This window comes from Schizophyllum commune (genome assembly GCF_000143185.2).
Source record: "Schizophyllum commune H4-8 unplaced genomic scaffold SCHCOscaffold_1, whole genome shotgun sequence".
Classification (NCBI taxonomy): domain Eukaryota; kingdom Fungi; phylum Basidiomycota; class Agaricomycetes; order Agaricales; family Schizophyllaceae; genus Schizophyllum; species Schizophyllum commune.
Genome location: NW_026089538.1, coordinates 3,210,404 through 3,223,634, shown reverse-complemented (window position 1 = coordinate 3,223,634; position 13,231 = coordinate 3,210,404). Strand labels below are relative to the sequence as shown.

Genomic DNA, 13,231 nt, shown 5'->3' with positions numbered 1-13,231 from the left:
GCCGAGACTCGAGCGCAGACGGCTTGTCACCGACGTGCATTCCCCATCGTTGACTGGTTCTTGGGTCTCTTGGCGGCACATATTCGCAGCAGTGTCTGCTCATCGTCTCGCAAGACCTACGCGCCATGGAGCTGGCGGCAGACGCTCTCCTCGACTTGGCCGACGTGGTCCATGATGAAGGGATGGAAGAGGCAGAGACGGATCTCACCACTCGGGCGTCTAGTACTGCTCAGGATGCTGGAAGCGCGACTTCACATCCCTCTGATCCACCCCCGCCACTCACCGGCGACTCTGTCGCCCTCTTCGAACCTGACGCACTTGAAGACGAAATCGTCTCCCTCCTCAACCAGGACGCGCTCCAGGACTCCCAACCAGGTCTGATCCCCGACCTCGGACCCCAACCACCACCCCCATTGCAAGACGGCGCGCCCTCAGGCCACCCCTCAACCACGCAATCTGGTATGAATCTGGCCGATTTCTCGGCTATGATTCACACAGCTCAAGCCCAGCAGACGCCCCCGACGCCCGACCCCACCGCGCAGTCCAACACCCGGAGCGCGCCCTCCTTCCACTCCCTCGCAGGCCCCACCACACACACTTCCCGATCGTACGATCCCCTCGCCGCCGATGGGGACGCGTACGACGACGCGCTGTCCCCGCCACCGCGCAAGCGGCAGCGCCGCGAGCAAAGCGCGTCAGAATCGACGGACTACTTCGCCTCGGACGGCGCGCTCGCGGGCGCGGACAACGAGGACGAGTGGAACGACTTTGCGCTGCAGCTCGCGTATCCGGGCGCGGGTGACGGCGCAGCGCCCTCGGCGACGCCGACGATGCATATGGACGATGGGCTGCTGGGCATGGATCTGTTCGACCCGCGATTCCAGACGGAGCTGTCGGAGGAAGATGATGACTACTCGCCGGTGGTGTCTAGCGTGCGCCCTCAGCGGCATCCGTCAAGACATGGCTCGCGTCCGCCGGCCAGGTCAAGCCCTCTACCTTCGAGCGAAGAAGCCGGTCCTGTGAGCGCGCATGAAGAGGCAAGCTCTCCGCCTGCGCCTGATCATGATATGGACGAGCCTCCGAGGAGGGTCAAGAAACCGAAGGATGAGAACGGATATCATGTTTGCGAATACGAGCACTGCGACAAGTCGTTCAAGCGGCGAAGCGACATGCTACGACATATGCGCATCCACTCTGGAGAAAGACCCTACGTTTGCACCCATCCTGGATGTGGCAAGACTTTCATTCAGGTGAGTTCGGTGCTGCCCACTTCTCGATCCCCAAACTGACTGGCCTTTCAGCGCTCTGCCCTCAGCGTACATGCTCGAGTTCATACTGGCGAGAAACCTCACACCTGCGAATATCCACATTGCGGCAAACTCTTCGCCGACTCTAGTAGTCTCGCGCGACATCGACGGACACATACTGGCAACAGACCGTTCAAGTGCGAAGAACCTGGTTGTGACAAGGAGTTTACTCGCCGCGGTAACCTCAACGCACACTTACGAACGCACGACCCCAATTACGAGCCAGAACCCGACGTGTGCGTATCTACGTTCTCATGCATGCTTCCTCGGTCGCTAATCAACCCCACAGACGCTACGATGCAAGTGGGAAGCGGAAACGCAAGCACTCCACCGCAAACGAGGACGACGAGTCTGGCGAAGAAGACACCAAGCTCATGGAGTCTGTCAAGACCCTGTCAGAGTTGCTCACTGGCGATGAGAGGGGGATAACTAGTATCAGTGCAGAGCTCGCTGCCGCTATAGCCGAAGCGCAACGCGTTCCAGCACATCCGCCAACGATCTACGAGGTTGAAGACGAGCACGAGCAAGCCCCGCCTGACAAGGATCCGGTTCCGCTTTATACAAACCCGAAGGAGAAGGAGAGTAGGGGAGCACGGCGGCGCGCACGACGTCCCGCCGCTACGTCAAATCCTGACGATGACGGTGATGGAGAGGACGACGAAGAGGACGACGTGGACGCTGGAGCGATTATTCCTACACCACTACGCACCCGCAGAACGACAGTCAGCACCGCCGACCGATAAACTCACTAATCACGCCCACTGTTTTGTAAGCCAGCCACCGCATTATTGGACCTGTATGCCGGATGTATCATAGCGCACAATTGTACACGCGCCGTGCTCGGTGCCTAATCTGCTGCTCTGGACTGGGCACGCAACACGTTTCTTCCCGGTGGCGCGGGGAGAGGAGTCCCCGCGCGGTTGTCCGCCGGGCCGTGGGCCCGCATGTGAAATGGGGGTATGTCATTGGGGAATCCGAGCAGGATATGCGGTCACTTGCTCCGAGCGCGATCTCCTTCTGCCCGGCTCCGTCCGCTTCTTATATTCCACCGCTTTCTCTCTTCCTCCCACTTACCATCGCCCTCTCCTCCTCACCATGTCCAACATCACTGAAGAGCCCCCCTCCACCGATCTCATCACCCTCACTCGGTGGGTGCACAAAGGAACGCGCCCTGACCGCCCGCTGACCCGCGCGCTAGCCATGTCCTGAGCGATCAGATCCGCCTCGGGCCAAAGGCCACGGGCGACCTCACCCTCCTCCTCACCGCCATCCAGACCACCTGCAAGTTCATCGCGACCAATGTGCGCAAAGCGCGCCTCATCAATCTGTGCGTCGCCCCGCATTGTATACACTGACCCCCACTGATCGCGCCGATCTTCGCAGCGTCGGCCTCGCGGGCGAGACGAACGTGCAAGGCGAGGAGCAGAAGAAGCTGGACGTGCTCGCGAACGACATCATGATCAACTCGCTGCGCGCGTCTGGGAAGACCGCCGTGCTCGTCTCGGAGGAGAACGAGGAGGCGGTCATCATCGAGGACAAGTACAAGGGCCGCTACTGTGTCGTCTTCGACCCGCTCGACGGCTCGAGCAACATCGATGCGGGTGTGAACATCGGCACGATCTTTGGCGTGTACAGGGTGAAGGACGACTCGAAGGGCGCGATCTCGGATGTGTTGCGACCGGGGAGCGAGATGGTCGCGGCGGGGTACTGCATGTACGTCACACGACTATCAGAGGTGGGCTGCGAAAGACTGATTCTCACCCTCCTCTTAGGTACGGTTCCTCCGCGAACTTGGTGCTCACCACCGGCGACGGCGTCAACGGCTACACCCTCGACGCCGGCGTCGGCGAGTTCATCCTCACCCATCCCAACGTGCGTGATCACCACAATGTCTCACATCGCCGCCCATCTGACCTCTCCCTCCAGATCCAAGTCCCCTCGCGCGGCAAGATCTACTCGTTCAACGAGGGGAACTCGATGTACTTCCACAAGCCCGTCGTCGACTACCTCCACTCGATCAAGTACCCTGCGAACGGCAAGCCGTACAGCGCGCGGTACATTGGATCCATGGTCGCCGATGTGCACCGTACGCTGTTGTACGGTGGTATCTTCGGCTACCCGGGCGACAAGAAGAGCAAGTCGGGCAAGTTGCGGATACTGTACGAGGCGTTCCCGATGTCCTTTTTGACCGAACAGGTGCGCTTTCCATCTTTCCTTATCACCAATTCGAGACTGAAGAATTGATAGGCCGGCGGCGTCGCCACAGACGGCACCCAGCGCGTCCTCGATATCATCCCGAAGGGCATCCACGACCGCTGCCCAGTCTTCTTGGGTAGTAAAGAGGATGTCGAGGATCTGAAGAAGTTCTACAAGAACTCCGAGGGCCAATGAGCGTCATGTACTCTATATCCAGGCAGATCTGTAGCAGTAGGAGGTCCAATGTAACATACAAGCAATCTACCCCATAGAGATCAACACCCCTATAGTTTCCTGACCTATAAGATCTAGGTCACCATACGCCGTCGCGAGGGGTTTACGAGGCAGGTTCAAGTGCGAGTCTTCCGCCTGAACTGCAAATTTATGGCTTGCCATGGGCACATAGCGTGCCCCGGGAGACAGTGCCAACAGCGGGCCGATGCGAGTCATCATTATTCGAGAGATACTCCAACGTCGCTGTGCATGTACTGCAGAGCCAGGAAACATCTGCCGTCTACAAGGTGGAAGTCTTCCTGCCTTGACAGTAGCAGTTCCTGCAAGGCGAGGCGATATTCCGAGTAATCATCGCTGTCCGTCTGCGCGCCAGTCAGCACGGAGAATCGTGCCAGCACGGGCAGGAGGACCATATAGTCTGGCCAATTCTCGTCGCGGGTCAGAATACACAAGAGCTGCGGGTCGATAAACGCCCCGCGCCCGAGGTCGAGCAGCGAGGAGTTGTTGTTGTTCTTCAGCACGAGCTCCTTCAAGTGGGGGAGGGACTCAAAGAGCCTGACGATGCCGCGCATGCTTTGCAGGGGCGGCAAGCCGTCGAGCTCAAGGAGCCGGAGCAATCTGCACCCCTCTGAGCGCTCCAAAAGAGACGAGATCGCTTCCCATTCATTGAGGACATCATCGCGACGCGCATGGACATGCAGGGCATCAAGGTTTGGAACCGCGAAGCATGGGGAGAGAAGCATTGCGTAGGAGAAGAGGGAGAGGGTCCGAAGCTGAGGAAACAGCGTGGGATGCAACTGAGCGAGGGTCATCTCGAAGGCCACTTCAGCGTGTAGAGCGCACGTCTCTAGAGTTCCGCTGCATCCCCTGATCGCCTCGAGACATGGAATGAGGGTAGCATCGTCCCCTTCTCTGCAGTCAAGGTCAAGAGAGGTGATGACCCAGGTCCGCGGCAGCTCGAGCTTGCGGAGGGTGCAGCTGTACTCGATACGCAGGTCCGTGACATGGGTCGCGTGCTCGAGGAGATGCAGCGGCAGCGCAACATCGGATCCCTGCCAGTATTGCCAGAGGAAATCGAAGGAGAAACGCGTTAGCAACGGCAAGGCGCGCCCGGCGAGGTCATTGTAAGCAGACAATGGCGCTCCGTGGAGCGACAACCGCCGCAGCCGATGCGATTGCGCGTGAAGTCGGCTCCAGGCTTCGCTTGACCAGAAAGGCTGGACGGATTCTGAGAACAATGATGTAGGCATCCGTATACGCAGGTCGAGGGGCGCTTGGCCTGCCTTCGCGAGCTCCATCTCAAAGGCCCATGGGTGGCGTTGCATGGCATTGAAGACCCGGTCGTCGATGCTAAGGGTAGACCAAAACTGCGGCGTCATGGTGAGAGCAACCGCCCGCCACGAGGTGCAGACCTCTGCGAAGGCAAGGACCCTCGGTCGCGTCCCGATTCTGGCAGGCCTTTCTTGCCAGTCGTCCGGCAGAGCAAGAATAAATATTTCTGAGAGAATCTCTGGCGGGATGCGACGGTAGGAGGACACGAGGGCACGGTGCACAGCGACCTGCCTTCGGATGGCCTCCTGGTCGGCTCGGAGACCTGCGATTTTTTCCGCCAGCTCAAGTCCGATTTTCTTCAGGTCATCTGCCTTCCGTTCAATAGCAACCGCCTCCGAGTTAGAGGGGATATGACCGTCGCGCAGAAGAGCAATGTCGGCGACGGTGCGTGCGTCGCGTATGGCCTCGACTACGGAACGTGGCATGGCGACAACAGGCCGGGGCTGACAGATGGGTCCCGACAACTGCTTGACGGGGTTTGAGTGAGAGTGAATGAAAGTTACCTTGTCACCCACCTTGTAATCTACTAATTCTGGGTGTATGGACTTGCCCCGGTCATGAAGGTCGTAAACAAGCTGCGCCGTGCTCGCTCTAATTATCGGTCCGAGTCCCGCTTGCTTACATGACGAGCGTATAGTGGAGGTAAATGTCAGGTTCTGGTTCTTCTGTATTCACAATGTTTCTTTGAATGCCCTTGTATGTAGTGGATCTGGCCTCGCCCCTTCCCAGCGCTCTACATGATCATTAGTCCTGTAGAGCCATTACACGGGCAGGCCCATGATCCACCCCAATTGCAACCCGTGGGATACAAGAGCGTCGCTATACAGGTATCGCAGAGGCGCCAAGTCGACGCTGCCCACACGCAATGCGTTACTCCTCGAATCTAGCAGATTCCTGAGGGCAATGTGATATGACATGTACTCATCGCCGCCGTATGCAGCGCACGTCGCCACGTAGAGTCGTGTTAGCGCGGGCAGGAAAGACATCGACTCCGGCCTGCTGAGATCGCGGGTCAACAAGCGCAGGAGCTCCAGGTTGACAGTGGCATCGCGAAATTCTTCGATGAACTCGTTGTTCATCAGCTCGAGGTCCTTCAGATGCGGCAGGCGCCGCAGGATCCTCGTGACGCTGTCGAACTCTGGAGGCGGCGGCAAGCCATCCAGGCTGAGGGATATGAGCGATCTACAGTCCTCTGAGTGGTTCAGAAGGGATAACAGTGCCTCGTACGGGTGCAGATCCTCGTAGAGACGCGTGTGTAAGTCGAGGGTAGTGATGTTCGGGGCCGCGAAGCAAGGACAGAGGAGGACTGCGAAGTAGAAAAGGGAGAGGGTGCGAAGGCGGGGAAACGATTCGGGTTCTCGCTGGGCGGGGGACAGCTCAAGATATGCTCGACTGAGAAGCATGCATGACTCGAGACTTTGGCTGCACGCTTTGACCGCTTCGAGGCACGGTTCCAGAGAGCAGCCCCTGTCCCCTGAGCAGTCAATATTCAGTGAAGTAATTGCCCATGCGGGCGGTAGCTCGAGGACCCGGATTGTGAAGTTGTAGTCGATGCGCAAATCTGTGACATGGGTCGCACTTTCGAATACGCCCAACGGCAACGCGGCTGCAGGCCTGCTCTGCTCCCCATAGAAGTTGACATACAGATGCGTCAGCAATGGGAACTCGCGTCCAGCCAGGCTGCTGTAAGCAGACAAGGGTACTCCATCGACTGACATCCGCCGCCATCGATGCGACTGCGCGCAGAGTAACTCCCAGGATTTGTCGTGCCAGAAGTCGTCTGCGCCCTCCAACGTCCACGACGAAGGTATGCGGATGTGCAAGTCCAACGGGGCCTGTCCTGTTTTCGCCAGCTCCACCTCCATGGCCCAAGGATGACGCTTCATGGCACGAAAGGTCCTATCGTCGATTCTGAGTTCCGTCCAGAGCCGTGGCATCATAGTGTGAGCGACCGTCCGCCAAGACGTACAGACGCCAGCGAAGTCGAGGACCCTCCGTCGTGTCCCCAGCATAGTTTTCCTTTTTCCCCAGTCATCTGGCAGAGCAAGGGTAAAGATCTCTGAAAGGATCTCTGCTGGTATGCGACGGTAGGACGACACGAGCGCTCGGTGCACGGCGATCTGCCTTCGGATGGCGTTCCGGTCGGCTTGCAAGCTTGCGATCTGTTCTCCCAGTTCGAGGTCGATCTTGTGTAGTTGCTCCGCCTTCAATCTGATAGCCGCCGCCTCCAGATCCGACGGAATGTAGCCATCGCGCAGATGGGCCATGTTGGCTACGGTGCGCGCGTCGCGTATGGCCTCGGTTACGGAACGTGGCATGGCGGCCTGGCTGGTGGTCCGACAACTGCTTGACGATGTTTTAGTGGAAGTTGGTGGAGGATACCTTATCGCCCACCTATCCTTTGAAGTATGCAGTTAGGCGTAGGGCCTTGACTTGATCATGAAGGTTGGGAGCAAGCTGAGTGCGCGCTCACATCGGCCCGGGTTCCGCTAACTTACACATGGCCAGACAACGCCACTTGCAAGAGCTCAAAACGTTGGACTCATTACTCCACACAGGAATCGACATTCCAGTCCTAATGGTCGTATATATCAAGCAACATTTATCAGAGGTCCTATAGATGATATTATACGGGCAAGCCTGTCGTCCATCCCAATGCAAGTCCATGATATATACCAACGTCGCTACGCAGATATTGTAGAAGCGGCAAAGCCACGCCACGCACCCGATATGTGCACCTCCTCGAAGCTAGCAGATCTCTCATAGCCTGGCGATATGCTGGGTACTCGTCGTAGTCCACGTCTGGGAACTGAGTCACCACGACGAGTCGCTTGAGCTTGGGTAGGAAGAAGAATGAGTCTGGCGTATCGGGATCGCGGGTCATTGCGTGAAGAAGTTCTGGGCGGACGAAGACGTCGTCGAGATCTTGGGGGTCTTCGATGTTCGCGAGCTCGAGGTCCTCCAGGTACGGGATGCGTCGCAGGATCCCAGTGATGCTGTCCTGATTCGGCGACGGCGGTAAGCCATGTAGCCACAGGGATCGAAGCGATGTGCAATTTTCTGAACAATCAAGGAGAGACGTTAGCGCCTCGTATGGATCGATTTCATCGTAGATCCGCCTGTACAAGTGGAGAGAGCCAAGATTTGGGACAGCGAAGCAAGGGCATAGAAGTATTGCATGATAATAGAGGGTGAGGATGCGAAGGTGAGGAAACTGAGTGGGCCGCAGCTGAGCATTAGCCAATGCAGAGTCAGTTTCGCTGGAAAGGGTGCATGATTGGAGGGTGTCCCTGCAGGCTATGATCGCATCCAGACATGGCTCCAGGATGGAGCCTCCGAATTCGGTAGTGCACTGGATGTCGAGCGAAGTGATTTTCCACGTCCGCGGTATCTCGAGGTCCCGAATGGTGCAGTCGTATTCGACAGATAAATCCTCGATAGCATTCGTAGTCTCAAAGACGTGCAAAGGAACTGTGGTATCGGCTGCCCACTGATAGCTCGAGAATACGGCGGATAGGCGCGTCAACAGGGGGAACTCGCGCCCTACCAGGTCGTTGTAGGCGGACATGGGAGCCCCATCGAGCGACAGCTGTCGCCATCGGTGCGATTGCGCGCAGAGTAGTCCCCAACTTCGGTCGTGCCAAAAGTCATCCAAGTTCTCCGCTCCCGGCGACCGGAAGGGCGAGATGCAGATGTGCAGGTCCAGCTGCGCCTGACCTGTCTTCGCCAGCTCCATCTCCAAGGCCCATGGATGGCGCTGCATGGCACGAAAGGTCCCATCGCAAAGATTGAGTGTAGTCCATAGCTTGGGCGTCATAGTGAGAGCGACCGCCCGCCAGGATGTGCAGACACTAGCGAAATTGAGGACTCTTTGTCGCGTCCCTAACATGTTCCACCTCTTGTCCCAGTCATTTGGCAGAGCAAGGACGAAGATGTCAGAGAGGATCTCTGGCGGGACACGACGGTAGCAAGATACAAGACCGCGGTGTAGAGCGACCTGCTCTCGGACTGCATCCAGATCCTTCTGCAGCGTAGCAATCTGTGCGACCAGTTTGTACTCGAGGATATGCAGGCCGATGCTCTTCTGCCATATCGTCTCGACCTCTCTGTCGGTAGGCATATGACCATCGCGGAAATGGGTGATGTTGACGACGGTGCGCGCGTCGCGTAGAACTTCGTCGACTGGACGTGACATAGCCGGTGTTGCAGGCTGTTGCCCTTCCGAGGTCGGAGGCTGGCCTAGACATGCTCGATCACTAGCAGCGCGGATAATGATACTTCAAGCGCACCGTTTCCCATAGACATAGACGTGAAGGTTGCTTACAACGTGTGCTCAGCGCTGCTATTCGGGCGTTATCGCCCCGGACCGCGATTCTCCGCAAGCGCGTCCTCCGGGCCGACAGCCGCGCCATTCAGCTGAAGTTGTTCCCGACCACCATCATCTAGTCGCAGGCTTAACTGGATTGCAGAGCCTCGAACGCCAGAATGATCAAGGTGCGTTGACCCTCACACGACAGTAACCGTCTCTCATGCAAATATCGGCAGCGTAAGGCTATGCGCGTCCAGTCGGACGACGATTCTGAGGGAGAAAGCACTGTCCCCGTTAAGCGATCCAGGGTTGACGAGCAGCCACTTGAGAGCGAGGAGGAGTTGATCGACGTAGAAACGTCAGAGGTCCCCAGTCGTCTTCGCCGGCAATCCTCCACCAGCAAACGTCCCTCCAAATCCACAACCAAAGCCCCTCCCGCGAAGAAGCGCAAGCGCGTCGTTGGGTCGGATGCTGGCTCGGAAGACGACTTCTTCAATGACGCGGTGGACAGCGGCGAAGATGACGAGCCCCCGCCCGAGGAGTATGACGACGGGGACGATGACTTCGTGGTGGACGACGCGCCCAAGCGCGGGAAGGCCAAGTCCACCGGCGCTCGTGGCAAGGGTCGATCGCGCGCGGCGGAGAAGGAGGACACGAAGGACATCAAGATGAAGGACGAGCGACAGCAGAAGCCACCGCCTGCGAAGCGCGCGCGACCGGCGGATGCGGACGCAGCTGCCCCGGTGGCGCCTGAGCCTGGACCGAGCGTGGTATCGGTGAAGGGACTCCCTCGAATCAAGAAGAACAACTCGAGCGCGAGCACCGCGCCTGGGACACCGTCAAATCCCGCTGCAGCGAAGCCGGCGGTGGCGGGCAAGCCCTCTGCACCTACGACGAAAGCGGCGGCGCTGGACTTGAAGAAGGACCTCGGCTTGAAGACGAGCTCGCGCAAGGCTGCTGCGACTCAGCCGGCTAGTGATCTCGACCTGAACAACAAGGACAATTGGGCGTCGTTATTCAAGGTGCGTCTGAGCCATAGTAAGAGATGGCCTCGGTGCTGATACTTCTCTAGGGTGGCACAGGCCCTCCGCGTGCAGGCGTGAAGAACGATGACGGGCGTAAGGAGCTAGAAAAGAAACGAGAAGCAGAACGCGCGAGGCGAATGGAAACCCTGGTAAGTGCTCCATATGCGACCTTCCAGAGGCACATCGCGTCCCCCGAACTGTATGCGCCAGTATCAAGCAACTCATCCGAATTCTCAGCGCAACACCTTCGACCTCCAAGCGCAAACCGAAAAGATCATCCGCTTCGAAGAACGTCTCAGAAGCGCAAAGAGCGGCGTTGCATTCCCCAAATTCCTCGCCGCGAAGTGGCGAGACGTCTACGAGCGCGGGAAGCAGCAATCCACGGCGACTGCCAACGGGACGCCACAGCACCCACAGTCCTCGCGAACGCCCCAGCATAATACGCGGACTCCCCAACATATGCAGAACGCGCAGACGCCTCAGTATACCCAAATCATGCAGACGCCCCAGCACTCGCAGCATGTTCAGACGCCGCGTTATTCGCAGGATCTGCAGACACCTCAGCACTTGCAGGACGCGCAGCCGACTGCCGCGGCTGCGTGAGAGTGCTTGTCGCACCTGCCTCTTGCTGGGTGCATGTCTGTTGCGGGACGTATCTCTTTCGCGCTGGACGCTTTCTTTACGTGGATGTAACACCAATGTATGTTCCTCGAGTTTGACGCGTTTGAACCATTGCGAAAATCATGGAGGGAGATGCCGACTGGGACAGCTATCGTCGGGCTCTGTACGTGCACTCTCGAGCCTCGAGGTGATTTTCGGCCGGTGAATGTCCTAAGCGCGTACGGCCCATCTATCGATAGTGCGCTGTGGCATATGCTGCTGATGGTACCAAGACTGTGGGCGGGCAACGACGACCCCGTTTTGATATGATTTACGGAGGGGACATCGCTAGCGCGCCTTACACGTTCTGCGCGTAAGCACCGACTATTGAGCCAGCCGTGGGGCTACAGCGACGGTTCGCGTGTAAGAATCACTTTGCAAGCTCGTTCGAGACCGTACAGTGATATTTTGAATACTCCATAAGTAAGTCCTGCCCTGCGAAGCACAAAGCAGACTAATCGCGCAAGCGTGACCCACCCCGACCCCTCTCCCGCATCGACATTCGGTCATCTACGCTCTGATCCCCGACGCAGGGTCCACCTACGTGCACCCATCCGAGACCTGCCCTCGTTGATCTGCGCGCGACCGACGATTCGTCCGCCTCCTTGGGTCCCTCTGATCGACGGCCGCTTCCCCGGATGCACCCCCAGCCTCCTTAGATGCACCCCGGCCTCCTCAGACGCATCCCAAGCACCGCGATTTCCTTAACCGCGCCCGCGCATTCGGACTACCATATTAGGGTTGGGGCATTTGTGGCAATTCGTCGATGACCCACCCAGTGGTAGTCAGAGGCCGTCAGGGTGCGCTGGACGCCGTCAGGTTTGGACGGCGTTGGTAGTGGGTGCGTCGGCAGTGGTAGGGGGTTGCGTCGACAGAGGTAGTCGGACGGCGAGGAGGGGTGTACGCTGACGGAGCTGGTCATACGCCGCCAGGTCAATTATCCTGCGGCAAGAGGGCGCGCAGAGCGGCGGCGCCCTTGTCGATCTGGCCGAAGCAGGTGTCAAACCATTTTGATGGGGTCGGTTTGGACTCCTTGGGCGCCTCGTTGTCTGGTTTTGACTCAGACGACGGTGGCGTGTTAGGCGAGGGTGGCGCGTCAGGGAAGAAGGGTGCGAGGGTAGTCTGCAGGTCGTGGATCTGCTCGACCAGTCCGTCGAGGCATTCCGTGACCTGGCTGATATCCTGCGGCGCTTCAAGAGACATAATGAAGTCGTCGGCGGAGGAGAGGAGGTAGGCGGATAGCCCGGGGAGGGAGTCGAGGAGCGCGTTGTCGACGGACGGCGGGTGAGAGGTTTTGAGTAAGTCTTTCGCTACCCGCTTGTGCAGCATGCTACACATTCGTAAGAGGATATGGCCCTGGGTATCGTTAGCGATGAGAGGAAAGACGAGAGCGATATTCTGACCTTCTCTGCGCGCGCGAGTTCCTCAGGACTCATCTTGTCGTTGGACGAAATCCCAAGTTCATCCCAACCGTCATCAAAGTCATCTTCGTCATCCTTCTCCTCGGCAGGTCCTGATTTAGCATCCTCGATGCTCTCTGCCAGTTCCTTGATGCCGTCCTCTAACGGCGCCTGATTTCCCACCCACTTCTTCTTTACAGCGGCAATGTTATCAACAGATATTCCCTGCACGCCCCGCGCAGCGTCGATGATCTCATGTACGGACCCCGTCCGGAAGAGATACTCCTTCGAGTCCGACCCCGCACTGGCGGGGCCTTCGCCCTTGACGAAGGAATGCAAAAGAGCGGCGGTAGAAACTGTCACGTCGGTAGCGACAATCCTCACTTCCTGTGCAAGGGTCCTCCCGACTACATTCGCGTCGAAGAGGGACACACAGTGCAGGAGCGTCGGGATCTGGACGGTGATGTCCTTCAGCGGAGACAGAGTGGCAGAGTGCTCCTGCTGCGACATGGCGAGAGCAAGTTTGGTCGTAGAGTGGTGAAGCATAGACAGAATTGACCTGAGGTCATTATGGATAGTCGCCAGCGGTGCATCAAGAGTGTGTGTGCTGGACAGGTCATCCTTTTTCAGAGCGAGCTGTGTCGCAGAACAGGTTTCGATAGCGAGCTTGGCAGCTGCGATGGCTTATCAAAGCATATGAGTATGTGTAGATTTAGCTCTATATCCTTGCCCTTACCATCTTTCTTTGCTGCCATGGGTATGGGAGTA

At 58.1% G+C, this 13,231-nt stretch overlaps 5 protein-coding genes across 5 annotated transcripts; 3 read left to right on the top strand and 2 right to left on the bottom strand.

Annotated features, from left to right (window-relative positions):
• Nucleotides 1–41: 41 nt before the first annotated feature.
• Nucleotides 42–2,207, top strand: SCHCODRAFT_02743324 (uncharacterized protein). The gene is made up of 3 exons (XM_003034884.3): nt 42–1,250; nt 1,302–1,543; nt 1,597–2,207. The coding sequence occupies exons 1-3, from the start codon at nt 126–128 to the stop codon at nt 2,048–2,050; spliced, it is 1,821 nt and encodes a 606-aa protein (XP_003034930.1). The 5' UTR covers nt 42–125; the 3' UTR covers nt 2,051–2,207.
• Nucleotides 2,208–2,311: 104 nt separating this feature from the next.
• On the top strand, nt 2,312–3,906 carry SCHCODRAFT_02607718 (inositol phosphatase). The gene is made up of 6 exons (XM_003034885.2): nt 2,312–2,455; nt 2,506–2,634; nt 2,691–3,020; nt 3,080–3,179; nt 3,234–3,503; nt 3,555–3,906. The coding sequence occupies exons 1-6, from the start codon at nt 2,403–2,405 to the stop codon at nt 3,696–3,698; spliced, it is 1,026 nt and encodes a 341-aa protein (XP_003034931.1). The 5' UTR covers nt 2,312–2,402; the 3' UTR covers nt 3,699–3,906.
• Nucleotides 3,907–4,562: 656 nt separating this feature from the next.
• On the bottom strand, nt 4,563–9,264 carry SCHCODRAFT_02661889 (uncharacterized protein; the record flags this gene model as incomplete). Its single annotated transcript, XM_050346502.1, has 7 exons — nt 4,563–4,582; nt 4,621–5,533; nt 5,585–5,660; nt 5,692–5,802; nt 5,835–7,412; nt 7,619–7,644; nt 7,795–9,264. 7 exons carry the CDS (start codon nt 9,262–9,264, stop codon nt 4,563–4,565), a joined length of 4,194 nt encoding a protein of 1,397 aa, XP_050203057.1.
• Nucleotides 9,265–9,496: 232 nt separating this feature from the next.
• SCHCODRAFT_02607708 (uncharacterized protein) lies at nt 9,497–11,143 on the top strand. The gene is made up of 4 exons (XM_003034886.2): nt 9,497–9,563; nt 9,615–10,400; nt 10,451–10,552; nt 10,641–11,143. Exons 1-4 carry the CDS (start codon nt 9,555–9,557, stop codon nt 11,004–11,006), a joined length of 1,263 nt encoding a protein of 420 aa, XP_003034932.1. The 5' UTR covers nt 9,497–9,554; the 3' UTR covers nt 11,007–11,143.
• An 853-nt stretch (nt 11,144–11,996) lies between these two features.
• On the bottom strand, nt 11,997–13,218 carry SCHCODRAFT_01168033 (uncharacterized protein; the record flags this gene model as incomplete). The annotated part of the gene is made up of 3 exons (XM_003035719.2): nt 11,997–12,419; nt 12,467–13,146; nt 13,200–13,218. 3 exons carry the CDS (start codon nt 13,216–13,218, stop codon nt 11,997–11,999), a joined length of 1,122 nt encoding a protein of 373 aa, XP_003035765.1.
• Nucleotides 13,219–13,231: the final 13 nt, after the last annotated feature.

Bases quoted from the DNA above. Each gene is read 5' to 3' on its own strand.
- SCHCODRAFT_02743324 (XM_003034884.3), top strand. From the start codon at position 126: ATGGAGCTGGCGGCAGACGCTCTCCTCGACTTGGCCGACGTGGTCCAT. The intron at 1,251-1,301 runs GTGAGTTCGGTG...CTGGCCTTTCAG, and splicing joins GTGGCAAGACTTTCATTCAG to CGCTCTGCCCTCAGCGTACA. The intron at 1,544-1,596 runs GTGCGTATCTAC...TCAACCCCACAG, and splicing joins TACGAGCCAGAACCCGACGT to ACGCTACGATGCAAGTGGGA.
- SCHCODRAFT_02607718 (XM_003034885.2), top strand. From the start codon at position 2,403: ATGTCCAACATCACTGAAGAGCCCCCCTCCACCGATCTCATCACCCTC. The intron at 3,180-3,233 runs GTGCGTGATCAC...CTCTCCCTCCAG, and splicing joins TCATCCTCACCCATCCCAAC to ATCCAAGTCCCCTCGCGCGG. The intron at 3,504-3,554 runs GTGCGCTTTCCA...AAGAATTGATAG, and splicing joins TGTCCTTTTTGACCGAACAG to GCCGGCGGCGTCGCCACAGA.
- SCHCODRAFT_02607708 (XM_003034886.2), top strand. The intron at 10,401-10,450 runs GTGCGTCTGAGC...ATACTTCTCTAG, and splicing joins ATTGGGCGTCGTTATTCAAG to GGTGGCACAGGCCCTCCGCG. The intron at 10,553-10,640 runs GTAAGTGCTCCA...CCGAATTCTCAG, and splicing joins CGAGGCGAATGGAAACCCTG to CGCAACACCTTCGACCTCCA.